General features: G+C 44.8%; 1 protein-coding gene and 1 long non-coding RNA gene across 14 annotated transcripts in view; one reads left to right on the top strand and one right to left on the bottom strand.

Moving 5' to 3' along the window:
* The window catches only part of CHD7 (chromodomain helicase DNA binding protein 7), a 186,911-nt gene that overhangs the window by 140,316 nt on the left and 19,334 nt on the right, over positions 1-27,261 (top strand). For all 13 annotated transcript variants that reach the window (XM_082719361.1, XM_082719359.1, XM_082719360.1 and 10 more), the window contains 14 exons: positions 684-821; positions 920-1,041; positions 1,406-1,649; positions 2,756-2,932; positions 7,550-7,693; positions 9,004-9,259; positions 14,892-15,102; positions 15,621-15,816; positions 16,113-16,280; positions 16,912-17,091; positions 20,295-20,405; positions 20,500-20,705; positions 23,491-23,690; positions 23,860-24,019. In XM_082719361.1, the coding sequence (XP_082575487.1) occupies positions 684-821; positions 920-1,041; positions 1,406-1,649; positions 2,756-2,932; positions 7,550-7,693; positions 9,004-9,259; positions 14,892-15,102; positions 15,621-15,816; positions 16,113-16,280; positions 16,912-17,091; positions 20,295-20,405; positions 20,500-20,705; positions 23,491-23,690; positions 23,860-24,019 (2,513 nt within the window). The remainder of the gene's footprint in view (positions 1-683; positions 822-919; positions 1,042-1,405; positions 1,650-2,755; positions 2,933-7,549; positions 7,694-9,003; positions 9,260-14,891; positions 15,103-15,620; positions 15,817-16,112; positions 16,281-16,911; positions 17,092-20,294; positions 20,406-20,499; positions 20,706-23,490; positions 23,691-23,859; positions 24,020-27,261) is intronic.
* On the bottom strand, positions 7,265-9,613 carry LOC309858991. Its single transcript, XR_014308479.1, has 2 exons — positions 9,250-9,613; positions 7,265-7,675 (listed from the first exon to the last, which is right to left on the bottom strand). It is a non-coding gene; the product is annotated as an uncharacterized lncRNA (long non-coding RNA).

Here is a 27,261-nt window from a genome sequence, read left to right as displayed (position 1 = left end):
TCCTGTTGATCTGCATTACCCAAAATCTTTTGTTTTCCAGTCTACAAGAGCTCACTTTATTATTTATTTGTTTGTTTTTTAAAGTTTCAATTATGTAATCTCTACAGTCAACATGGGGCCCAAATTGACATCCCCAAGATCAAGAGTTGCCTGCTCTTCCGACTGAGCCTGCCAGGCACCCCTCAAAGACTTTATTTTAATGTGATTGAATACAAGTAATACTTATCTCTTTAAGAAAAAGGCAGAGATGGTAATAAGCTTGTTTCTCATTCCTTAAGAAACTAGCCAGTATTGTAAACATACTATGATGATTTACCATATAAGTCTGAATCAGACACCTGATAAATGATTTTGCACAGATAAAATAAGGCTTAAAATTCAGCTGTGTTATTTCCTGGCCATTTCTTCATATTTTTTGGCTTTTCAACATAGCAGTGAATTAGATAAAAATTAGCTGGTTCTCATGATACCCAGTAATATTATTTCCAGTTTACACTTGTTACGATTTAACTAGGGATGACTGTGTTATGGTCGCAGTTTTAAATAAACTTCTCCCAATTCAGTCTCACTGTTGCTGGGGTGTAGTATCTATCAGGAAGTAGGGGTGTGTGTGTGTGTGTGTGTGTGTGTGTGTGTGCTTCCGTCCAGTGAATCCAATTCTAATTTATTCCAATCTGGCCCAGCCGGTGACTCACTACCTGGTGAAGTGGTGCTCCCTGCCGTATGAAGACAGCACTTGGGAGCTAAGGCAGGACATAGATCAAGCGAAGATCGAAGAGTTTGAGAAACTAATGTCCAGGGAGCCAGAAACAGAGCGTGTGGTAAGACTTGGCTAACGGTGAAGGATTTAATTTGAAAATAGCCTACTGTGGTGTGGCCTTAGAGAAACCACTAATGGGATTTACTATATTTGAAACAGGAGCGACCTCCTGCTGATGATTGGAAGAAATCGGAGAGTTCCAGGGAGTACAAAAACAATAACAAACTCAGGGAATACCAGTTGGAGGGAGTAAACTGGCTACTTTTCAATTGGTACAACATGTATGTACAGCACGTTTTTCTTCACCTGTATGAAGGCCTGTAGCTGTTCTCTTTTGTAGTCACTGAAAATATTGATCAAGTAATGTCACACTTTAATGTCTAAAAAGAATGATGAAAAACAGCTAGGATTGGAAGTATGCTTCATATTTATCTGACAAACATTAATGGAGAGATATTAATAGAAGTATGTAGAAATGATTTTTATGCCTTAGAGGATTTTGTTGAAAAAGAAATGTATTTGGTCGAACTAAGAGAACATTTGAGATATGCATTTGTGATTATAGTAGTATGTATTTTGTGAAAAGAAAGCAGTGTCTAATATTTGTGCTTACTAAACTTTTTGTGTTTTATTTCCTTCCCAAAGGCGAAACTGCATTTTAGCAGATGAAATGGGTTTGGGAAAAACTATCCAGTCCATTACATTTCTCTATGAGATATATTTGAAAGGAATCCATGGCCCTTTTTTAGTAATTGCCCCATTGTCCACAATCCCCAACTGGGAAAGGGAGTTCCGTACCTGGACAGAGTTGAACGTGGTTGTGTATCATGGGAGTCAAGCTAGTCGTCGGACCATTCAGTTGTATGAAATGTACTTCAAAGATCCCCAGGTAAAATGTCACAAGTGGTATACTTTATGCCTGTTATATACATTTCAAGGTACTGGATAGTAAAATGGTCTATGACATTTTGGGGGAAGGTCTAGATTTTACAAAATTGAGAAATTTGCTCTAGATTGCTTACCCAGTTGTGTTATATTTTCACATCTTGTAAGTATGGCTAATTTGTATAGCTTTGGTCATTCAGATTATCTGATCAGAATAAATGAAATATTTATCATTTAATGTTTTGATATGCTAATTGGTTTTATTTTGCAAGCCTAAGAAAAGCTAAACAAAAAATGGTGTTATTAAATATAAGTGGAAAGAATATTTTGTTAAACTATTACTAGAAGTAAAAATTACTAGGCATGCAATGAGTGAAATATACCCAAAGGGAAGAGCTTCTGCCCTCTTCGGAGCACTTGGTACAATTTTTTACTTATTTTTATTGCCTGTATACAGTCATTCTAGGATTCCGACAGTAAAGCATTGTAAATGACAGGGAAGAATAGTATCTGCCAACATAGTTTTAAGCTGTAGGTGATAAGGAGAAGTCATATTACTGGTAATAGGACAGAGTTTTGTTTTATAGTTTTGCTTTAAGTATAAAATCTACAGTTAAATACTTCAAGGAGAAAAATAATTGAAATCTGTTTTAGTATTTATCTCTACATTTGAGAGATAGTTAAAAGTTCTACCCTAAGTGAATTTTTTTTTTCATTTTAGTACTTCAATAGTCAAAATTAAGTTACAAGAAAAAAAAAAAGGTTTAAAACAGTAGTAAAGTTTTTAAAAGCTACCTTAGTACTTAATCCCCTTGGCTTTTGACCTCTTTGGGGTCTGTAGGCTATAACTGGAATGACCACACTTCATGGCACTTTATTACATGAGATCTGTAGGGAAATTAGGTAGGAAATTTTACTAGCAAATTTCAGATTTCTTTATAAAGGAAAAAGTTTTTAAAGCTCCCCTGCCAAACACCTGAAAAAAAAAATACAGGTGTTACGTAAAATAAAGATGTCCCCAAAAGATAAATACATCTGTTTTATGCTATTTATTAATCAAAGTTAATGCAATCTCTAATCCCAAATAATAATTTAGAACTGTTCTCATAGGGTCGAGTGATAAAGGGGTCCTATAAGTTTCATGCCATCATCACTACATTTGAGATGATTTTGACGGATTGTCCTGAGCTGCGAAATATTCCATGGCGCTGTGTAGTCATTGATGAAGCCCACAGGCTGAAGAATAGGAACTGCAAGCTGCTGGAGGGGCTGAAGATGATGGACTTGGTCAGTGATCGTCTTGATGACTCCATTGAACCCGCATAGAATCGTTACTGACTCAGTGTTCCCACTGCTCTGAATGTGACTGATACCTGTGTTTGCCAAGCCTGTCCAATATGGTGATACGTCCTCCCGAGCTTTTAGTTTCTCAGAAGTTGCTGCCATTCTTGATTCTTATGTTGTTGGCTGGTGACTTTGCACAGTTACAGTAGGGGATAGTCAGGATGCTTTCTCTGAAGTGAGTTTCAAATATTTGCTTTTGCCTTTTATTAATAAATATTGCCATTTCATAAACTGGTAGGCCAGGCTTTGTCCCAGTGGTTATAGTGAAGCTATATTCTAGGGCTCAGTGGTTTTGACACATTGGATCCGGTAGGACTTGTAGGTGCAAGTTTTTTGCACGGGTTAATACCTGGCATTGGTCAAGTTCACAGAGATGTGTAGAAGTTTGGGGCATTTTAAGACCTTGAATTTGATCTGGAGTTTTACGCCACACTTACCCCATCCTCTCCCTGCTTCCTAAGAGGTGGTCAGGTTTTCCTGATGAGATTTTTCTGGATTGTTTTTGGTAGGAGCGTTATGGGATAATGTAGAGGTGTTAGGATTTGTTTGATTTTCTGTTCCATGCTTCTGTGTGTTTGGTTTCCTGGCAGAAATGACTTCAGTCATCCTCAGACTTCTTTGTTCTCTGTAGTTTGCAAGGTGGGTTTTGATCACTTGTTTTCATTTTTAATGTACATTTTAAAAGCTATGTTACTGTCATTCAGTATGTCTTGGATGTTTTGCTGAGTTTTTAAAAAGTGCAAAAGATTTTAAAATCTCTTTGATGTTGACTTCTGTAGATTAATTTGATCTCTTGTTAATTGAGAGTTTGAGATGGGAAGAACATTCTATACGTTCGTGGCTATAAATTTTTTTACTGAAGACTGGTGCCACCAAAAAAAAACACTTAAAAGCTTTCTGTTGCAGCTGGTTCTTTGAAGCAATTTCTTTTATTCATTAGCCAGCGATTCTTTTAATTAAAAACAAAATCTAGTTTTATTTAAAGGGAAAAAGTCGGACTGAATTATTCTCTTAAGGATGGGATTTCCCATCCTAAGACCTTTCTCAAATCAGTTTTTATTGGTGACCAGTCCACAAAAGAAAGGAGAGCACTTAAGAGACACTGACTAGTCTTGAAGACATAGGTGAGCATGTGGAAAAGAGAAACTCTGCAACTGTATTTGGTCTTTCTGGGCAGCACCTGAGCTTTAACGTTTGCAGGCAAATGTGAGCGTTGGTGAGGTACTCTATGGCTACCTGAGTAGGGACCCATCTTCACAGTGGTCCATAGAAAAGACAGTACTATTTTCTGAAGGCTTAAATAGTTACCTAAGCTTATCTAAGTTGTTTCCTATTATTAGTTTCTGTGCTCCCAGGGAGTCGATTCTAACTGCAAACTATCTTCCATTGGTGCATACAGATGAGTTAAATGCTTCAACATCATATGGTCTGATTGTCATTGGGAGACGCGAAATGATTTTCTGTTGTTTATTAGTAACCCTTCATTAATGGATAGAATTTCTTATCCAGATAATTTTTCTGTTACATACTGCAGTGTTCCCTTTTTTTTCACATAATGGCACATCTAGAAAGTGGTAATGTTCTGTGTGTACATTACAGTATGTCCTCGTGGGGCAAGCTGAGAATGCTGCCCATGGCCGCAGGTGACTGGCCCTGGGATCCTGACTCTCAGCCCTGCTGGCTGCCTCAAGGACTTGCATACCTCTAACTCATTCTTGGCTCACCCACTGGGAATCTATGATAAGCAGATGAACAAAATAATAGTTTTTCTGATGATCAAGAATCTTAGAGGAGATGTTTTCAAGATGGAACACAGTATGGTTGTTTTGAATTAGAATGCAGTTGTATTTGTCTAGTTCTGAAGAACTCATTGGTTGGCCTTTAAGTCCTTACCTACAGTAAACACCATGAGAACTTATACACTGGCCATTTCTTATTCTTCTTTCCTGGAATTAGTCACGGCAAGAATAACAACCAGTAAGTTTACCAGCTGCAGAGGAGGTCGGAAGGGACCGCTGTTTCCCGCACTAGGACTCAGTGAGGATGAAGATGGGCTTGAGGAGGGTCGTGTTCTAAGTGCATTCTCAGAAAGAGAGGGCCACTGAGTGTCTTCAGCTCTCCCATTGCAAAGGAAATGCTTGTGAAGATGATCTGTAGAGGGACAATTGTGGTCTCCACCATCCTCCACAGGAGCTCCGGAAAGCAGAGCTGTCTCCTTGTCCCTCGGTGACAAGGAGGGGATTCTCTGGAGGTGGTAGGAGTTCTTCATTGATTCTATTATCTCGTCATTGTCAGGAGGTCTCATACAAATTAAGCAGTCTGCTGAAATGAAATTAAATGGTCATCACTCCAGCAGAGCTAAAAAGAATGGTAATGTTTTCAAGCCAAAAGCATATTTGCTGACATAGTTGAGCTTGGAGGTGAGAAGCTTGCTGGTCCGAGTCTCTTACATGATGTTGCGTGACACTCTGTGTATTCACCACGTGTTATTCCACAGTCACTTTCAAACGGAAACCTGGTTTTATTCCACTACTCATATGTAACCGTATGAAAATGTCTTGTGTGTAATCATTTGGGATAACTGGCTTTCAACAGCCCTTGAGGGAAAGCAGCGTAAAAAAGGAGTCCCTCTTGGGACGTCTGGGTTGCTCAGTTGGTTGTGGCCAGCTCTTGATCTCTGCTCAGGTCTTAATCTCGGAATTATGACTTTAAGTCTGCTGTTCAACTTAAAAAAAAAAAAAAAGAACCCCTTTCCTTTTTTCAGGTACACTTATTTTGAAATGAGTAACTTAAAAAGGTTTTTTCTGAAGTATTTGTTTAGAGGTTAAGGATTTAATTCAATCATAAGGGATAGGAGAAAATTGTGAGATTAGTCTTTAGTATCAATATAGCTCTTTCCTGAGTCTGTGACAGTTTAAAAAAATTCTTTGATAAGGTAATTTAAAACCAAAGTATGTCAGAGACTATGGCCCATGTTACCCACCAGTATGGTTATATATTAGAATATCATCTCTCTTTTTTTTTTTTTTTTTTTTTGAGAGGGGGGTGGGTGCAGAGAAAGAGGGAGAGGAAGAATCTTAAGCAGACTCCACAGCCAGCATGGAGCCCAATGCAGGCCTGGATCTCACAACCCTGAGATCATGACCTGAGCTGAAATCTAGAGTTGGACACTTAACTGACTGAGCCATCCACACACCCCTATATTAGAAAACCATGAACTGATTTGCAGACTCCTTACTCTTTGTGAATTTAGTGAGTCTGAAGATGACTTTGGTCTGTATATCTTCCTGAGAGACATCTTTATTCAAAAGGGAGAAGAGGAGAAAGAAAAGTAAACTGAACTGCTTTACCTTACTTTCAGAGAACTTCCTTGACATAAAAGATATGGTGGATATTACAAAAATGAGTGTGTTTTTACCCTCCTTACATCACTTATCTCGTATTTACTGAGCATATATTCTCTAGTCGGCAACCAGGTCTTGTCAGATTGCACGTTAAGTTCGAATAATTTGAACCTACTAGAAGGTAGGGTCACTTTCTGAAATAGTTTTATTTGCTGTACTATGTATCAAGTGGCCAAACAAAATACTAAATAATAAGATCCTTAAGATTAATAAACTCACCATTGTTAAAACTGGTCACTGAGAAATAGCTCCTCTGTGTTGGATAAAAAAAAAATACAAAGACGAGGATACAGATGCATAAGGAAAGTTAGAGCAAGAGCTCGTAAACAGGAAGAATTATCTTAAAGAAATAACCCAACTTGGTTCAAAGAAACAAAGTTAGAAATAGCATCTGCTTTAAAAAAAAAAAAAAAAGTGATTGTGGTATTTAAAACCAAGCTGACCTCTTCACTAGTTTGAAATTTTTGCAGAACAAAATAGTTTTTCATATGCTGTTGCATGTAGAAGAACTTCTTTTGTCTCCAGAGTGAGTCATGCAGGAAGCGGATGGGGAGAAGAGAAAGAGGCATGTGCGCGTTCTCGGAGTCTAGGGACTTTAGGAAAAAAAACTTTGGTGGAGAAAAAAGCATTGGGACCCAGGAGACTCGCAAAGCCGTGGCTCTAAAATGTTGACCTAATAACCCCAGGAAGAAATGAAATGGTGTGGCGTGTTTATGGGGTCTGCCGCGTTCTAGAGGGCCCACGCCGTGAGTCTGTCTGAAGCAGGGTCCATGATTTTCTCGTGTCTCTGCCTTTGTGCCCTCTACCTTTACGAATGGTGGATGCTGAGGGAGCATTCATGAGATGTGGGAAAAGGATATCTAGAGAGAGGTTTTGGTTTCATTTATTTATTTTTAAACATTTCATTCATTTGAGAGAGATAGAGAGAGCATGTGTGCGATCAGGGCAGAGAGGGAAGGGAGAGGGCGAGAATCTCAAGCAGAGTCCTCTCTACGCACGGAGCCCGTCTGGGGCCTGAACCCGCGTGCCCGAGATCACGATCCGAGCCAAAATCAGGAGTTGGGCACTTGATTGACTGAGCGTCCCAGGCGCCCCAGGGGAGAAGGTTTCGTTTTAGGAAACTTTCTGTTCAGTTGCCTTCCTTGCGCACCTGCAGGAACACAAAGTGCTGCTGACGGGGACGCCTCTCCAGAACACCGTGGAAGAGCTCTTCAGCTTGCTGCATTTCTTGGAACCGAGTCGCTTCCCTTCAGAAACCACCTTTATGCAAGAATTTGGTGATCTGAAAACAGAAGAACAGGTACTCATCATGTCTACTTTGTACTTGAGTCATGTAACTGAAGGTTAACCCATGAAATGGCAAAGCATTGCTGTTTAGCTTCTTAGAAAAAGTCAAGTCAAGTGAGCTTTGTATCTCCTTTCCTTGAACGTTCCAAGTCTTCATTACGGAGGTTTTCTTGTTTGTCTCTTTGCCCTCAAGAAGGGCAGTTGGAATTTGTTGGGAGAGGTTACTTACCTGTTCATGTTCAATTTTCAGAGACTGCCGTGCTATTCAGGTCAATGATTTTGCTTTGTGTACTTTTTTTTCTTTCTTTAAGATTTTAGTTATTTGGGGAGAAGCAGGCTCACTGCTAAGCGGGGGGTCTGATGCAGGGCTCGATCCCAGGACTCTGAGATCATGACCTGAGATGAAGGCAGAGGCTTAACTGACTGAGTCACCCAGGCGCCCCTGCTGTGTATACTTCTGAGCACAGTGTTAGAAGGCATGGGAATTTGTAGTTATCTGCCTCCTCGAGTTTTGGGATTCTAACTTTATTTTTTAGCTGTGTATGCTTGGCCACATTGCTTACTTTTCTTGTCTACATATTTTCATTTAAACTACTTGAAAAGATTTCTGTGATAAATAAATGAAGTTTGTGTATGAAAAGCAAATAGTTATTTTATACATCCTAGGAGTTATGGGAATATTTATTATTATACTGGTTTTGAAACAGATATGCTTGTAGTTTTGGTCTTGGTCTTTATGTCCGCCCCTCTACAGTTTACTGTCTGAAGCCTCCTAGTTTAGTTCAGAGCGAAGTCTGTTTTGTTTTGGTTTTTGCTTTCTTAAGATAAAAATGATCTTATCTGCTATATATCCTATTGCCAGTCAGTAGAAATGGGAATCAGAGAGCGACATCTCTGCTTATTGATGCAGGGACTAGCGAACTCTTGGCCTACTCATTCTGTTAGCTCTTTCCAGAGTGGGAGGAACCTGAAGCCTAGCACTCCCATGTCCCATGAGATCACCTCTTCCCTCTTCCTCATCATCCCTGTGGCTTAAGACACACAGAAGGGAAAGTTTGGTGAATCAGTTGGGTTCTTTTCTACTGTTGGGTTCTTTTCTTCTGGCTGTTCAGGCCCCCAGGCAGCTGAAATAGGCCACCTAACATGACCTCATTCGACCTTCATGCCCCTCTGTCATGAAAGCTGGGAGATTAGTGCCTTCGTGCCCTTACCGGGCTTTGACAAATAAAAACCGATGCTAAGTGAATAAAATAATCCTGATTTTTCATGTTAAAGTATGCAAGCGAATCACGAAACCGGCATTGACCTAAGGTCCTTTTTTAGGTGCAGAAACTCCAGGCTATTCTAAAGCCAATGATGTTGCGACGTCTCAAGGAGGATGTGGAAAAGAACTTGGCCCCCAAAGAAGAAACTATTATTGAAGTTGAGCTAACAAACATTCAGAAGAAATATTACCGAGCCATCCTGGAGAAGAATTTCACATTTCTCTCCAAAGGTGGTGGTCAAGCTAACGTCCCTAACCTTTTAAACACTATGATGGAGCTACGGAAGTGCTGCAATCATCCGTACCTTATTAACGGTGAGCCGTGGCACCGGTGGACGCGTTTGGGCGACTCCAGAAATCCTCTCCCCCCTCCCAACGGAGGATTCGATGCGTTGTGGTCGTTACTGGATCCTGTCGCCTCAGCACGGGTTTCACCAACTTCCTGTTCTTCCTGACCCCTCCTTCTCTGGTGGCTGCGAGTGAGGGACCATTGCCCCTGCTGAGCTCTGCCACAGGGCCTCAGCACACCATTCTCCAACTTCTCTGCCTCCGTGTCTCACCCCTCGGAAGGAGGTGTTGGTACTAATGCCTAAAAATCATCAGAAGTGCTAACAGTTAACGAGAGATTGGCCTCAGCGGAGACTTATTTGCTGTGTGTGTGTGTGTGTGTGTGTGTGAATCAGTGAAGTTGAAGAGGAACTGGTGTGAGAAGGCAGCTGTCAGCTGTCTGGAGTCTTTGGCAGGAGGGAATTTCGGTCTAGAGACCTCTAGGACCTATTCCCTAGGAAGGAGAGATCATTTTAAAACTTTGATAACAGTTTGTTTCTGTTACTGATGGGTACGTTATGGTCTTCCTGTTTTCTTAACTGAATTGACAGTGTCACGTAACTGATTTGGGTAAAAACCTATATTGTATACTTCCCAAAATCATTAAAAGGGTAAACATTGCATGCCTGGGATGTGTGGGACACTCTGGAGGATACAGGAGGCTCAGGCTTGTCAGCGATGGAGACGAGAGAAGCCACAGGGAAAGCAGTGGCACTGAGACAGTCCCATGGGGGTGGGAAGGAGTTTGCTAGTCAGGGTCAGAAAAAGGAAGGGCATTGAGGCTGATGTAATAACATGAGCAAAGACAAAGAGACAGGAAAGCAAAGGGGAACTTGCCCAAAGTGTAAAGTCCGTGTCAGAAACAGTGGGGCAGTGAACGTCAGGCACATACTGAGACCCTGCTGTGGCAAGCCTCAAAGGCCGGGCCATGGGATTTGGGCTTTCGTCTGCAGGCCCTGGAGAACCGGGGCTTGTGTTTGAGCTGAGAAATGATTCAGGATGCTTGATCTGGCAGCATCGTATAAAACAGGTGGGAGGGAGTAGGGAAAGACATATAAGCTGAAAGACCTGCTCGGAGGCTCTTGCTGCCTGCTGTCGTGGCCGGAGCTCATACAAGTTAAAGAAGGGGGCTGGCCCGCCACGTTGCGGTGTTTGTGTGCAATTAGGTTCCCTTGCAGGGGAGTAGGAACAAAGATTGGTTCACAGTCCATGAAGTTCAAGGACAGCTAATTTAAAGAGTTCTTGATCTTTGACCCCCTGTTCCTGAGGGACACACCTGTCAGCCACCTCAGCCCCACAAGTTCCTATTATGAGATGACAGAGTGGCCCACCCCTGCAAGACCACCTCAGCGCTGCCTCTGTGGTCACTGCCGTGGTGTGACATCGATGAATGCCCTGCTACGATGTTGTGCTTTTAGCTCTGTCTTCCATAGAGAGTGCTGTGCGTGGTGATTCCGTGCTTGCTGCTGCCAGCAGCGGTCCTGCCAAGCACCACGTGTTTAGGAGCCCGTGAGGCCATTACAGGGAGCGTCAACCAGCCTGTGCCTGAGCTCGGGAGCTGGGGTTGGCGCCTAGGGTGACTGGTGGTGTGAGTACAATGCCTGTGCTTATGTGACACACACACACGCTTGCATTTAATGTTTGCTAAAAAGAAAATGAGGAAGAGTAGCCTCCAAGGGGGAAGCGAGAGCCGTCGCAGAAGAGCTGAAATGCCGCTGCAGGACGCGTGTGAGAGGGCTGACCTCGGGTGGCCGACAGTTTTGTCACGTCTGCCTTGTCTGCTTACATACTAGTCACCCGCATTGAACACGTCAGGGAGGAGTTTTGCGTCTGGTCCCCCTCGCCCCGTCCCCTCCCCAGCACAGCTGGTGGGTCCTTTCCTTGGCTGATTGCTCTGCAGGGTCATCTGCTATACTTCTTGGTTTACCTGGAGTCTTTTAGGACTTGTGAGACTTGGGTCTGTGGCCATTGTCCTAATTGATCATACCTTGGGGTCAGTGTTTCTGCCTCTCTAGGTGATGAAGTGTCTGTGAAGCCCAAAATATGCCCTTACTTGAGAAGTCGTAATTTAAAGATACATGTGCACCCTGGTATTAGGGTGCACATGTATCCACATTAGGCATTACAACTGCCTAGATAACTTAACCTGGATGTTGGGGTTCACCGAGGTTGCTCCATGGCCCTATCGCCCATTTTCATCTGCAGTCTGGAGCAGAACGTATACCGACGTGCTGGCTCTCCACACATGTATCGAGCCAGTTCAAGGGTATTTTCAGTGTGGCAGTTTACGTTGACATTTATACGGGCGGTGGCAGGGTCAGGCGGCCCCAGCCAAGCTCAGGTTCATTCCAGGAAAGCACGACACACTCTGTAACTGTGAAAAGTGGAAGCGACTATACGTGCAAGTTGGTAACCTGTGGTAATGTAAGCAAAGCAGAAGGAAGAAAATTAGAAATGACAGTAGAACACAAACCGAGTAATATTTTAAATGTGGGTTGATGTCTTAAGTGCTTAGCACAGTGTTTGGGGTGCTCTGTGAGCACTTGTAAGTGTCTGCAGCTGCTGCTTTACTTCAGTAGAATGGAACATCCAGTTTTAAGTTCCTGGTGTGAGAGTGCAAGTGATGTCGGAAACTTGGTCAAGGTCCCCTAAGGGTCATTTGTTGTCATTGCTGGGGGCCGGAGGAGTTACAGAGAAGAGCAGACAGAAAGAAAACCAGCCAAAGCTTGCATGATGGAATGAATTTCAGATAGAAAACTGTAACTGTTTTCCTGGTAATCTTCAAAAGACAATAATACCTTGTTTGTGGCTGGATGACATTGGCTAGATAATAACTTCTCGTGAAAGCTAGCAAACATTGCAGTTCCTGTCCTCACCATGACCATCTGTTTAGTGAGAAGACTTCCATGCTGGTTTCAAGTTGTCTTTGATATCTGCCCCCCCACACACACACACACATTTTGAAATATAGCATGAACAATAATTTAGGACAGTGTGAACAAAGTATTTTGGCTTGTGATAACCTATTTCCGGTTAATTTTCACACTGATATTTAGAAATCTAACATCAAGGTAAATAATTGGTAAACTTGGGCACTTTGGCTATGACATCGAAAGGTAGAAATTGCTTTCCATCATCACCTTCCCCGACTTTCTTTCCTTTAATTTGTCTATAATAAGTATAGTGCTAGGAGAATCCTATAGGAAATCTGTTTGCTGATATCTTTAAAACTGGCTGCGGTTTTAAGAACCTCAAATTCAAGGGCGCCTGGGTGGCTCAGTGGTTAAGCCGCTGCCTTCGGCTCAGGTCATGATCTCAGGGTCCTGGGATCGAGTCCTGAATCGGGCTCTCTGCTTAGCAGGGAGCCTGCTTCCGTCTCTCTCTCTCTGCCTGCCTCTCTGTCTACTGTGATCTCTCTCTGTCAAATAAATAAAATAAAATCTTTAAAAAAAAAAAAAAAAAGAACCTCAAATTCATAGCAAAGAGCTGGATTGAGTTTCAGCAGTAGCTTTTGTCATGTAAGAACAAATGTATTTTAGTTTTGACTGTTCTTTATAAGATGAGAAATTATTAGTAGCAGTCAAAAAGCAAAGAAGTTATTTTTCTTATCTCTGAATAAATTTAAAATGAAAAATATTTCTCTGCTAATTTGAGAAATTATTTGTATTTTCAGTTTTTTACTCAAATATTCTAATGTCTGGTATTTATCTTGTCAAATGATTATTTCATTTTTGAAGACTTCATTGACCCTTAGCTTGTTTTAAACTAATATACTGATTCTGAGTTAGAATTTTCACATAGACAAAAAAATAACTGCCCAAATACCAGGAGTAAAATCTATTTCTGAGTTGTAAAGCACTTACACTGTCTTGCACATGAACAAATTTTTTAAAAAGACATACCGTAATATATACACTTAAACCTATTTCCCTGTCTCCTGAGGGCCACCTTGTCCTGAATCCAGAACCTAGATTTCTGCATTTCATGTTTAGAAAAATATGATTCAGCTTTATTCAAGAATATTCTTTATTCAAGAACTTTCCTATTAATGCTCTTCCACAGCATTTTGTTTTTACCTTTTCCTCATTAAAACCTGTTCCCTCTTCTCCCCACGTGGAGGAGGGTCTTGAGTGTTAGTTAGCCTCTTACTCCTGCAGAAGAGGGAGCGAGGCACTAGCGATGCCAACCCGGCTGGCCTTCTCAGCCCGGCCACCTTCCTCCCAAGGAACAGTGTGCTTTGCAGAGGCCTTAGTGCCTGGGTAAGGGCATTAAGTGACTTTAATCTGTTCTCAGGGAGAGTCTTTGTTGATTAATAATTAACAAGCTGTATTTCCGCGTATGGCCGTGCTGTAACTGAATTTGCACAGGTGCCCTTTGAGTGGAAATAGGACGGTGCCTTCCTTCCTTCCGCTGCTGCTGGTGGCAGTTCCTACGGGCTGTGTGGTCTCCCTCACCTAGCCTGTAAGCCCCGTCCGAGACTTCCACGTACTCCTCTCGTGTGTTGTTAGTTCACACATGTTTCAAACTGGTGGTAAGAAGAGTAGTTTACACTCTGGCACAGTCTAAGGCTGGGAACCAGTTGCATTAGGTGGATTTGTTTGTTTTTCCTAAAGAATAGGTGACACCCCTCCCCCCCTCTTTCTGGAGAGGCGCTGAGCACAGCAGCCCTGGCCTGATTAACTCCCCAGAGGGAGGCGGCCAGACCAGGGGGCCCCCATGTTCTAAGCTCAGCAGCTAAGCAGTTGAAGGGAGCTTAGCCTGGGTGTGTTTGGGGAATGGGGCGGCGGGCATAAGCGCTTCTTCCCTGGCGATGTCATTCTCTTGAGGCGTCTCTGCCTCAAGCAGAGTTCTGCAGGAGGCTAGGAGAAAGGGCTAAGCATAGAAGCCTTATGTGAGACAAGGTCGTTTCCTGCTCTTGTTTTTGAAACGCTTGAAAAGCTCTGGCTACTTCAAGATAGAGTTTTTGTATCTCATGAAACTGCCAGATGAGAATGAATGTGGAGTGGGGGTTTAGAGATTGCAACAGAAGATGTGTGTTCAGAAACTCCACCGCCCCCCCCCCCAAAATCCCTAAGAATTATCCTGAGAAAGGAATTTCCTTTTGTTGCCCTCCTTTGGGCTGTATTTACATGCGATTATATACAAAAATTACTGCCCCGACACCGTCATTATTAGAACGCGATTCCCTTGTTTCTTAGCTTCAGAACAGATTTTGTTGTTTGTGTTTATATTCAGCTAGTAAACAGTTCTTCATTTCTTTAGCGATTGAGTTCCAAATTTTCTGTAGGTATCTGGCCCTTGGCTTGTTTCTGCCACTTCTGGCTTGACAGTCTGTTGTTGAAATTCAGTTTCTACAGACAGCAAACATTTGTTTGTTGGAAAATGTGGGTTTCCCCCCCCCCAAATGTTTAAATGTGTTGTGCTTAAAACTTTGATCCCTTTTATACTTCCGTGGTTTTGTTGTAGACCTGACTTCTAGTAAGTGGCCGGATTCATGTTCATAAGCACGAGTGTGGCATTCTGGTTCCTGTAGTTAGCAGTGGGTTTTGAAAGCAAGTTCATTGTTTTTAGTAATAAAAACCTTTTACAGTATTCACGTTATGCTGTCCAATCTCTGCAGGTGCTGAAGAGAAAATTTTGGAAGAGTTTAAAGAAACACACAATGCCGACTCTCCAGATTTTCAGCTCCAGGCGATGATCCAGGCTGCTGGCAAGCTAGTGCTGATTGACAAGCTGCTGCCAAAACTGAAGGCTGGTGGCCACAGGGTGCTTATCTTTTCCCAGATGGTGCGCTGCTTGGACATACTGGAGGACTACCTCATTCAGAGACGGTGAGGCCACTGTGCCGTAAGAATAAAAAGGAAATAAAAAATGACCTTTCATGGGGCTCCAAGTGGCTCACCTCGAAGTGACATTCATAACAGAGGGGAAGGAGGGGGGAGCTGTGTCATACCCCTCTCTGAAGATCGTCAGGGTACAGGGCCTGGTCACTGCATGCGGTGACTGCAGTAGGACTCTGCGTACTTTGGACGGCCATTTCGTTTCCCACTTCTTTCTTTTGGCTAGGGGAGAGTGGGTCTCACCAAAAAGCAGAATCGTTTGTTATTTGACTGCTAGAGATGTCAGATGTTTTTAGACTTGTTATTTTACTAGCAAGGAAGTAAAGTAGAACTTAATTTTTGAGGTTTCCACCAATTATATGCCAAACTACCATTAAAACCTGTCTGCTCTGAGATGATTTCTCGGTAATGTATATCCTATGTTGTAATACTCGCTTTACGAAAAGAAACAAGCTCGCCCTAGTCACGTGCCTGTGCCTGGCTTCCTGGTTAATCCTGACGTTTTCCAGGTACCCGTATGAGAGGATCGACGGCAGAGTGAGAGGAAATCTCCGCCAGGCAGCTATCGACCGATTCTCCAAACCTGATTCTGACCGGTTTGTTTTCCTCCTGTGCACAAGGGCAGGAGGTTTAGGCATTAATCTTACTGCTGCTGATACCTGCATCATCTTCGATTCCGACTGGAATCCCCAGAATGATCTCCAGGTAAACACACAACAGAATCATCCCTGGATGCCTTTTTTTTTTTTTTTTTCCAAAGTCCTTCCACTGTGATGAAAACTCCCTAGTCAAACCAGTAAAGATGGATGGTTACCACTCAGGTGCTGTCCAATCATCAGGCAAATGAACCAACTAGTAGTCACTGCCTTGATAATGCCCGAATGATTTCTTAGTGTGTGAACCTTCTGGACTGCGCCTCTGCGTGTGGGAACGGGGGCCCTGGAAACGGGCACGTGAGTCTTTTCTTTCTTCGGTAGCCATTCGTTTTCTTTTTCTTCCAGGCTCAGGCTAGATGTCATAGGATAGGACAGAGCAAATCTGTGAAAATCTACAGGCTGATTACGAGGAATTCTTACGAGAGGGAAATGTTCGACAAGGCGAGTCTGAAGCTCGGCCTGGATAAAGCTGTGCTGCAGTCCATGAGTGGGAGAGAGAGCGCCGCCAACGGGGTAACGCGCTGGCCTGGGCCCTGCCGCTCTTCGGGCTCTCCTTAGCCTGGCTTAGCTAATGGGAAGAAGTGATCTGGCAGCGAATCACTTTCCAGCCTCACTTTTTTCAGCCTGTTTTGTTACAGTGTCTTTTTTTTTTTTTTTAAAGATTTTATTTCTTTATTTGACAGAGAGACTGAGCGAGAGCAGGAACACGAGCAGGGGGCATGGCAGAGGGAGAAGCAGGCTCCCCGCTGAGCAAGGAGCCCGATGCCATGCTCCATCCCAGCACCCTGGGATCGTGACCTGAGCGGAAGGCAGCCGCTTAGCGACTGAGCCACCCGGGCGTCCCTGCCACACTGTCCTTTTTATGGGTCCAGGTTATCCTCCTTGAGAGGTGCCGGGGTGGCTCTGCCTGTGGCTGCAGTCGTGATCTCAGGGTCTCAGGATCCAGCCCCACGTCAGGCCTCAGTCTGCATCCTCCCTCTCCCTCCCCGCTTGTGGTCTTCCTCTCGCACGCACTCTCTCTCTCTCTCTCAAAGAATTAAGTCTTCCAAAAAATAAAAAATTCCTCCTTGAGTACAATGAGGCATTTGTTTTGTCTACAAACATTTTCCCATTCTAAATGACTTTAAATATCTCACTAAAACAGGTACAGCAACTTTCCAAGAAAGAAATAGAGGATCTGCTCCGAAAAGGGGCCTATGGTGCCCTCATGGATGAGGAGGATGAAGGGTCTAAGTTCTGCGAAGAAGATATTGATCAGATTCTCCTGCGCCGCACCCACACTATCACCATTGAGTCTGAAGGGAAAGGTTCCACATTTGCTAAGGTGTGAATTGACCTGAAGAGGCAGGTTTTCTATAGAAATGTACTAGAGTTTGCTTAAAGCAGGACCTTATAAAGTGCCCGCAAGGTGCATACATAACATTGGCTTTATAACTGAGAATTAGGAAAGGACTTACGACCGCCCCTGTGGAGCCCTAATGCATAGAAGATGCTCTGTGTGCTTTTGGGTTCCCTTCTCTGTGTTTGGCCTTGGTAGTCCCCTCACCTTGGCCTCATGACTGCTTCCTGTGTCCTTGGCCCCACCCTGTCCACTCTGGAGCTCCTGCTCTGACATCATCTTGCTTCCTGAGATCCTGATTCCTGACAGAGCCTGTAAGAACAGTTGAGTCATTCCTGTCTTCGTAAAAAAAAAAGCCTCTCATCTGTTTTGCCCTCCAGCTTCAACTCCATAACCCTTCTTTTGTAGCTAAAATCCACATGGAGTGGCGTTTGTACGAGCTGTCCCCACTGCCTCTCTTTCTGATTGTTTTTTTAGCTTCCATCCAGCTTGCCCCCCACCCCGTCCCCCCAATCCCTCTTTCAGACCAGCCCTGGTGAAGGTCACCACCCAGCTTCCCTTCCCACTGCTTGATTGAGAGTGCCTTCTGAGGCTTTCCCTGCACGTGGTTCCACCCATCCACACCCAGGCCCTTTTTATACCTTGATTTTTAACAGCTTTATTGAAATGTTACTTACTTGCCATACAATTCACCAATATCAAGTGTACAGTTCAGTGCCTTCACCAGATTTGCAGACTTGTGCCCCCATCACCACATCTAAGTTCAGAGCATTTCCATCACTCCAGAACCTCTTGCCCATTAGCAGTCAGCCTCTCCGTCTTCCCCTCCTGCACCCCTCTTCCCCCCAAGTCCTTGGCAACCTCTAATCTACTTTCTGTCTCTATGGATTTGCCTACTCCGGACATTTCATAAAATGGAATCCCACAACACGTGGTCTTTTTTTTTCTGGCTCCCTTCACGTTAGCACAGTAGCTTTGAGACTCACCCATGTCCCAGCATGTGTCAATAATTCCTTCCCCTTTCTCGCTGAACATCGTTCCTATTGCATAGGGTACCTCTTCTAGCAGTTAGGAGTGGGCATTGGGGTTTTGTATCCATTCACTAGTTGATAATGATTTTGGGCTGTCTCCACTTTGGGGTTATTATGAATGTTACAAACATTTATGGACAGGTTTTTATGTGGATGTATGTTTTCATTTCTCTTACATATAGACCATAAATAGAATTGCTGGGTCAAATATATGCTCCATGTTTAACCCTTCAAGGAACTGACAGACTGTGCTCTAGTGACTGTACTGTTTTCTCTTTATACCAGCAGTGATTTTTAGGGCTCTGGTTTCTCCATATCCTCACCAATACTTTTTATTTTCTTTTTGATGGACTTTTGATTATTATAGCCATGTTTGGGAGTGTGAACAAGTATCCCATTCTTGTTTGATCTACATTTTCGGATGCTGTTGAGTATCTTTTCATGTGCTTGTTGGCCAATAAGTATATCATTTTGGGGAAAATGTCTCTTCACATCTTTTGTTCATCTTTTGAGTTACTTGGCTTTTATTATTGAATATTAAGAATTCTTTATATATTCTGGATAAAAGTTTCTCCTTAGATAAAATAATTTGCAAGTGTTTTCTCCTAGTCTTTTCTTAACGGTGTTTAATTTCAGTGAAGCCCTGGGTGCCTGGCTGGCTCAATCAGTCAAGCATCTCCCTTTGGCTCAGGTCACCATCTCAGGGTCCTGAGATGAAGTCCTACCTGGGACTTCTTCTCAGCAGGGTGTCTGCGTCTCCCTCTGCCTCTGCCTGCTGCTTCCCATGCTTGTTTGTGTGTGCTTTCTGTCTCTCTGTCTCTCTCTCTCTCAAATAAATAAAATCTTAAAAAAATTTCAGTGAAGTCCAGTTTATCCATTTTTTTTTCCTTTTATTGTTCATGCTTTTGATATGTTGTCCAACATTGTCATCTAACCTAAGGTCAAATAGATTTGTTCATGTTATCTTCTATGGGTTTTATAATTTTTCACTCTTACATTTAGGTCTGTGGTCATTTTGAATGAATTTTTGTATGTGCTGTGAGATGGGGTCCATCTCCTTCCCTTTGCTTGTGGACATCTGGTTGTCCCCTGCTCCTCAGTCTCCAGAGGCTTCCTCCTCTGGGCTCTGTGCCCCAGCACCTTCTCTCTCACGTCTTTCAGCCTCTTTCCAGGTTCTGTTCTCTGTCCTTAGAGGCACTTCACATTCAGTGAGTGCACAACCACATTCGTCATCCCTGTCCCTCTGGCTCCATGTGCGTGCACACGCTCGCGCCCCGGGGTTCACCTGACTGCTGCCATTCAGATGCCCAGCTTGGCTGCTGAGGCTTTTCTTGGCTTCCTCTCCTCCTCCTCCGTGCTTCACATCCACCTCGGATCTAACTCCTTCCACTTTACTCTTTAAAGAATATATTTCTAGACCGTCTGCTTTTCTCCACTTCCGCTGGAGCCATTTTCAGTCTTCACGGCTTTCTCTCTAAACACTGCAGTTCTACCTTCCCGTGTCCTGGGACACCAGTATGATTTCTCCCAACAGGTGGCTTTGGATAGGACTGTGTCCATCCTGAGATTATTTCTATTTTGAAAGAGTTCGTGGCTACCTCAGGATAGAGTTCCGACCCCATTAACAGGACGTGCAGGGCCCTGCGTGACCTGGTTTCTGCCTGCCTCACCAACCTGACCTTTAACTACTCTCCCCTGACCACGCTTATCACCAGTCACATGGCACAGTTGCCTGTCTTCTCTTCCAAGCCTTCGCACATGCTCTGTTGTGAGCGTGTCCACATACTTTCCTGTTCTCAGAGTTTTTAACAGTCAGGGCCAGACGTTATATTCTGGGGAGCCTTTTCCCAGCAATGCCCTTCCTGCACCCCCTCGTGAACCTGGCTAGATCCCTCCTCTGTAGATTAGCTGGACCTGTATGTACCATTGTCACCATTGTTGATTACACCGCACTGTCATCTTTTGCTTCCTGATCTGTTTAAACCCCTGGACAGAGAGCTGCCTGGGGACGGTCTTTCGTCCCAGCCCACCGACTGCAGCATCTGGTTCACAGTGCAGGAATGCATACGTGCTTGGCTGAATGAGTAAATGAAAGCTGCTTTGCATTTTGCCTCTGAGAAGAGCATCTCAAAGTAATGCATATTTTTTCCCCTTTAGGCCAGTTTTGTTGCATCTGGAAATAGGACAGATATTTCCTTGGATGATCCAAATTTCTGGCAAAAATGGGCAAAGAAGGCTGAATTGGATATTGATGCCTTAAATGGGAGGGTGAGTGAGAGGTCCCATTCAAACTCTACCTAATGTAACCCAAGGGATTTTTTTTTTTTAAAGAAGTTTCAAATGTATCTGCTGTCTGTTCTAGAACAACCTGGTTATTGACACTCCGAGAGTGAGGAAGCAAACCAGGCTCTACAGTGCAGTGAAAGAAGACGAGCTGATGGAATTCTCAGACTTGGAAAGTGATTCCGAAGAGAAGCCTTGCACAAAGCCGCGGCGGCCTCAGGACAGGTCACAGGGCTACGCACGGAGCGAGTGCTTTAGAGTTGAGAAGAATCTGCTCGTTTACGGGTAAGTCAGGCTTGTGTGAAAAATGGAATTTTATTTTAAAGATGAAATTCTAATCAGTGTGAGAAAGTGTATCTGGGTTGGGATTTCTGTGATGCCCCATCGTGCACTCAGGCACGTGACCGAGCAGCCACTGTGACAGGATCCAGGGTGGTTTGGTTCAGGGTTTGCTTCATGTCCTTGTGCATTTGAAGGAGCACGAGTTTGTCCCTTAGAATTATGTCAGATCCACATTTATTTTTTGGTGACTAATAACTCAGAACCACATCTCAAAATTACAGAATCTTTTCCTACTTTAGCTTCGCATAAAATTTGAGACTGTGGTAGTCTTTTAGTATTTCTCTGCTATGAAAACTTGTTAAAGGCAATCATCTCAGTTATAAAGCTCTTCTAACTCATCTGGAACATAAATGGATGGTTATTTCAACTCTGAACGTGTTGTACTTTTCCTGCTGGACAACGTGTCTCTGAAAGGCAGGGTCCACATCACGTTCATCTCCGAAGAGCCCTCATCACACAGTGCTCGGAATGATGGCAGGGCGCTCACGAAATATCTGAATCTGCAAATAAGAATTCTCTGGCATCTTATGAGCCTCCAGGCAAGTTCCATTCAAATAAAAAAAAAAAGCTACCACCAAAGCGGTATTTCTGTAGATCTGATGACATCCTGCTTTTGATGATTTCTTCCCGCAGATTGTCATGAGTTTCAGAATGAACACGCATCTTCCGTTAGCATGGCATACAGGGCTCTCTGGTCTGGCTCTTGTCTGTCTTGTCAGTCCTTTCTGTGGGTAGCCCCAGCTTCTGTTGGGACAGACCGCTCCATCTCCTTCAGTGTGCCGTGCTCTGTCTCGTATCTCATCTCTGTCATTCTACAAGTTCTTCCACTGCCTAGAGCAGCAGCCCCCCTACCCCCGCACACCCAGCCCACAGACTTGATCTGCCCACAGCTCCTGTCGCTGACCTCCAGCACCTGCATCCCCAGGCACCCTGCGCCAGAGAGTCTGGCTTGCACATTCATCACACTCCTCGCGTTGGTTTAGGACTCTTGAGTAGCAGGCTTCTCTTGCGGGAGCCCCATGTAGCGCCCCATGAAGCTCAGGACTCTCCTCTCTATGCCCTCAGGGAGGACTGCAGTGCCAGTAGACCCACAGTGAGTGCCAGATCAGTGATTTCATACAGAATCAATGAAGTTCAACTGAAGTCCATTCTGTAACTCAAGCTAATTGTCTGCAAGTTAGACACTCTTCCCTGTGTTCTTAGGTCGTGGGCAGACGCTGGACGCTCTTTCCTATGTTCTTACATAGTGGACAGACACCTGAGCCCTTTGTTCCTTGCACCTGCCTGCATGTTTCAGCCCAGTGATCAGAGTGGAGAATTTTGCTGGTGACTTTAGAAACGGAGTGTCTTGATAATTCCTAAAGCTAAGACGTGTGCATGGAGCGCCATGTCTTTGAGGAAGGGCCTTCCTTCCTCCCCTAGGCATCACTGTGTAGGAAATACCTATCAGAAGCTGGGCACCGTGCTAGGATCCTCAGAGACTGGGCATGCACCTGTGAGCAGGACAGTCACGGCCCCCTTTTCAAGGCAGGTGGACAAACAGAAATGGCAGGAAACTGTAATGGTGTTATGTCTGGGAAGACTGGGGATGGAGGGTAGAAGCATGTCTCTCTCCTGTAAGATAGCTCTGGTATCATCTCCCTATTTCTGAGGCTTAGGGTTATACAAGAAGGGATTCCACAGGGCAACATGACTTGATGGGTGGATATCATGGCTTAGCGTGGGTAGAAGAGAGAGTTGGACGCTGGGCAGGAGGAGAGAGTTCATGCAGAGAGGGCAGTGTGTCCGAAGGCCTGGAGGTGAGGGTTGGCCCTGCAGTTTGAGGAACAGTTCACAGAAGCCAGAGAGGACCAGCCAGGACACATCTCCTGGCCTGCTGGGGTGGGCCCTGTGCCTCTCCTGCCGTGGCCTCCCTGCTGTGAGCAGCCCTCAGTCCTTGAAGAAGGCAAGGGAGTGGCTGCTTCCGTCCTGCGCGCAGCCTCGGGGGAGACCAGGCACGGACAGGATCTGCCTGGCTGTTGTATGCTCTCACACCACAACACCCTGATCGGGGAGCACAGTGCTGTGTCTAACTGGGATTATAGCCTTGAACAGTCTATTCAGGGTCAACAGTGTGCTGTCTGTTTTGTACCATGTACGGTTTACACGAGGGCCTGAGAGTTCTCGAAACACGCTGCCCGTGAATGCTCTTGTACTGGGGAATTAGCACTCCCTGGGTTGAAAGGAAACTCGAACCTGTTCACAAGTCTTCCTTCGTTACCACGGCATCCCACTGAGGTAGATTGAAATAGGACCATTCCTCCTCAGCATTGGGTCCCAGGTGTGGGAGCAGCCACACCCCCTCAGGTCACCGTGTGTCTCAAATAGCTGGTTGGCATTGAAACGTGCCAGCCGTGACAGGGTGACGCAGAGTGCAAGGTGTCCCGGTCCCGGCATCCTTTCCCCACAGAGTTGTGGCCCCGCCGGAATCTGACTGAGAGAGCCTGTGTCAGGCCCGTGGGCGTTACCTCCATGATGGTTCAACCCAGCACCGAGGCGGTGCGAGCTCAGGCCCTGCTCTGTAACGAGTGTTTTTGACTCCTGTGCTCCAAAGTGCTTTCCTGCCCCCTGATGTCAGATACTGCTAGTTTCGAGCCAGGAATTCCTAACACTGCTACCGGACTATGGAAGGAAAGCCCCAGATCTAAAACGAAAGGTACCATCTACATGCTGAACGTTTGCTTTGCAGCTGGGGACGGTGGACAGATATCCTCTCCCATGGCCGCTACAAGCGCCAGCTCACTGAGCAGGATGTAGAGACCATCTGCAGAACCATCCTCGTGTACTGTCTCAATCATTACAAGGGGGATGAGAATATCAAAAGCTTCATCTGGGACTTGATCACACCCACGGCAGACGGCCAGACGCGAGCCTTGGTCAATCACTCTGGTAGGTCCGCGTCATGCTTTCTGTACCGCAGGCTCTCAGAGAGCCACCTCGGACCCTCACAACACCAAGACCCTATGTCTCCCTGCCACATGCATTGCACTGAGTCTAACATTGTAATTGGGATTATAGAAAGCTTCTCTGACTATTGTTATCATTGCTCCGATTCTAGGTTTATCTGCCCCAGTGCCAAGGGGCAGGAAAGGGAAGAAGGTGAAAGCCCAGAGCACACATCCCGTGGTGCAGGATGCCGACTGGCTGGCGGGCTGCAACCCGGACGCCCTGTTCCAGGAGGACAGCTACAAGAAGCACCTGAAGCATCACTGTAACAAGTACGTTTTGAGAGGGTCTGCACGACTGGCTGTGACACTCTGCCTCCCGGCTTCCTGCACCTTTACCGTTTTTTCTGCAAATAATGGTGCTGGGCCACACGACGGAACACCTTCAGATGGTGGATTGGTTTGTCTTTTTTTTTTTTTTTTTTTTTTTTTTTTGGTGTGGTAGATACATAACATGGTCTTCCCATCTTAACCATTTGTTAGGTAGACAACTCAGCTTTAATTATGTTCAGAATGCTGTGTACCCATCAGCACTGCCTGTCCCCCAGACCTTTTCACTGACCCCAGTGGAACCTCTGTGTCTTTGAGACAGTCACTGCCCTCCTCCCTCCCTGCCCCAGGTCCCTGCAGGTACGTTCTACTTTCTGTCTCTAGGAATTTGCCCATTCTAGGTACCTCCTAAGTGGAATCCTAGAATATCTGTGATGGCTGGCTTATCGCATAGCGTAATGTTTTCAAGGTTCATCCGTTTTGTAGCCCGTGCCAGAATTTCATTCCTTTTCGTGGCTGAATAATACTGCATTGTACATGTATACCACGTTTTGTTTATCCGTTCATCAGTTGACGGGGACGTGGGCTGATGGACACCTTTTTGGCTGTTGTGAGCGATGCTGCTGTAAATATTGCAGATAACAAAGTTGTAACCAAGATGTGTTAGAGAATTACTGTTTGCCCTGGTTGACCCCGCCTTCAGCTGACTGCTTCCAGTGAAGGGACCAGGGAGTTTACAGGGAATTTTTTGCTTAATAGTACCTCGATGTCTGGGTCCTTTTTTCTTACCTGTGAGCTTAGAATCCCATTCCTTATCTTTATGTCCAGAACTTGATCATGTGTAATTGAAGAACATTAAATCTGTGTTTCTTTCATTGGTGGGAGCTCTATTCACTATCTTCGTACGAAACTAGCATCTGTACGTGGCAGTTCTTGTTCCATGGCTGTGAGCATGCATTTCTGAGAATCCGTCCAGCCAGCACCGAACAGCTCCAGCACTTGTAGCTTTGTGGGGCCTTGGGCAAGGTCCTCAGCCTCTTCAAGGCTCCCTTGCCTTGTTAACCACCTAGAGCTCTGCAGCAGGACCTCAGCTGGATGAAGCAGGATGTAAACAAATGTTTATCTCTCCTAAAAAGGAGAAACAAAAATCTGAGAACATAATTCCTGGCGGCATGCCAAGCCCTCCACGTGCGCGATCTGTGTGACCTGAGACAAGTAGTGCTCTTTTATCCCCCTTTGCCTGACAGGGAAGTGGAGACTCCGGCACTTACGGTCCCGACTAGTTTGGGAGCAGAGCCAGGGCGGGAGTCCGGAACAGAGGAGGGCAGTGCCCTTGCTTCTGGGACCCCCACCGTGGAGCCTGCCGGCCCCACGGGGTCCTCCCAAGCATCACGTGAAGCAGCTCCTGGCTGGCAGGGATGAATGGTTCTCATCCCTTTTCAAACATGGAAGTGCCTTCGGGGCCCACCTTTAATCGTTATCACTAGATTTTGACTGAAAAATTTTTTTCCTTTTTGAGTCTGTGAAAAACCATTACCTCAAACCATTTTGGTACCTCGGAAACTGTCTGTTGTTACTACTGGGGCATAATAGTTCTCCCTAAACTCCCGTCCCACTGAACAGCTGTCAGAAAACTTATGTTTCCTCTGGTTTATATGAACTCTTTGGGTCAATAGCCTTCTGGGTTCTGGAGTCAAACCAGAAGTGGGATGGTTTGGTGTGGGAACAGCGGCTCCTGTGCCTGGATCCTAGAGTGATGGGGGTGGGAGTTTTTAATTTCCCATTCTCATACCAGTAGCAGACTCCATGAGTACCCTTCCTGGTTAGTATGTGAGATGGTGCTAGTGTGCTCTTCCCCGTGGTCTCAGGGGAAGACTGGCAAGGCTTGCCATCTCCTTTCTGGGATAGACAAGTGGTCCATTTCTTCTTCCTGGTGGGTCATGCCCTGAGACTTCTCAGGATCTAAGGTGGGGAAATGTCGATGAGAAAATGAAACCCAAATCAAGGAACCTCCTAGAAGATAGCTAGCCGGTTCTCTTCAAAAGTTTCAAGACACAAAGACAAGGGAACTGTCTTAGGTTAAAGGAGATGAAGAGGCAGGGCAGTCCAGTGCTCTATGTGGCCCTGAACGGGATGCAGGTCCAGAAGATGGTCATAGTGAGATAGCCAGTCAGATGTGAGTGAGGTCACAGACTACTAATGAGTCTGGTCTGTCAGACTTACCAAGTGCAAACTCTTTAAGGTGAGAGCCCACCTCCCATCTACTGTGTTATCCTCCTAGTACCACTGAGCTTGCCAGTTGCACTGGTTTGAATTTTTTCCTCTAGAAGAAAGGTGATATTCACAGTTAATTCATGAAAGTCTCCACATAACTAAAATTCCTCCCAAAGAAGAAAACTGTATCTTCTATCAAAAAGGGAGAGAAACCATTCAGACCATTGGCACTGTGCTGTTTTGGTTAAAAAAAGAGTATCCAGCCAAAGATGGAGGGTATTTCCTTTGGAACTACCCTTTTCTGAACATCCTCTATAAGGAGATCCTGGCTGGTGAATTCTTGCCTAACTAGAGAAGAAACAAGGTGCCTGCCATGGAGGCCCAGACTGTTAGTTTTGTTTTGCCAGTTCTGTGTGGCACAGCCAATTTTTAATCTTATCAAAAGAAAAATCTTAAAAAACTAAAACGAAATACCCATGATAATTGTTTACATTGATGCTTACTCGAAATTGACAGCCTCAGACTGTCCATCTAGAACACATGTTACTCCAAAGCAGATACTGGATGGAGAGGCAGGTGTATTGTGGGGTACCTGTTAGTGTATGTGGGAGTAGTCTGTTTTGGGGAAGCTGTCCTTTGTCCTCCTTTTGACATTTTCAAGGACCCTTGCCACGTCCCAAGAGACATTGTGAGGTGCTGAAGTCAGAAGGCCTAATCCAGTCATCCCTGCTCAGCACAACTCTGTGACCTTGGCTATGTCCCTGGTCTTCTGTCACCCTCAGTTTTCACATTTGTGAAGTGGGGGTTATAACGCGCCCCACTTCACCACGGGATCATTGTGATGATCCGATGAGCTAGTACACGCAGATGTGATACATCAACTGTATCAGCTACAGAAATAGCAGTTAGAATTATCATCCACTCACGGCCGACAGGGTGAGTCTTCAGTAGTCAGTCCTGAGTGCACACTGGAGGCCGTCCAGCGGGAGATGCTAGCCTCAGAGTAGACACGGGCCTTTGGGATTTTCCAG

Source organism: Mustela nivalis (assembly GCF_964662115.1).
Source record: "Mustela nivalis genome assembly, chromosome: 2".
NCBI lineage: Eukaryota > Metazoa > Chordata > Mammalia > Carnivora > Mustelidae > Mustela > Mustela nivalis.
The sequence above is the reverse complement of the archived record's forward strand: the minus strand, read 5'-3'. Positions and strand labels throughout refer to the sequence as shown.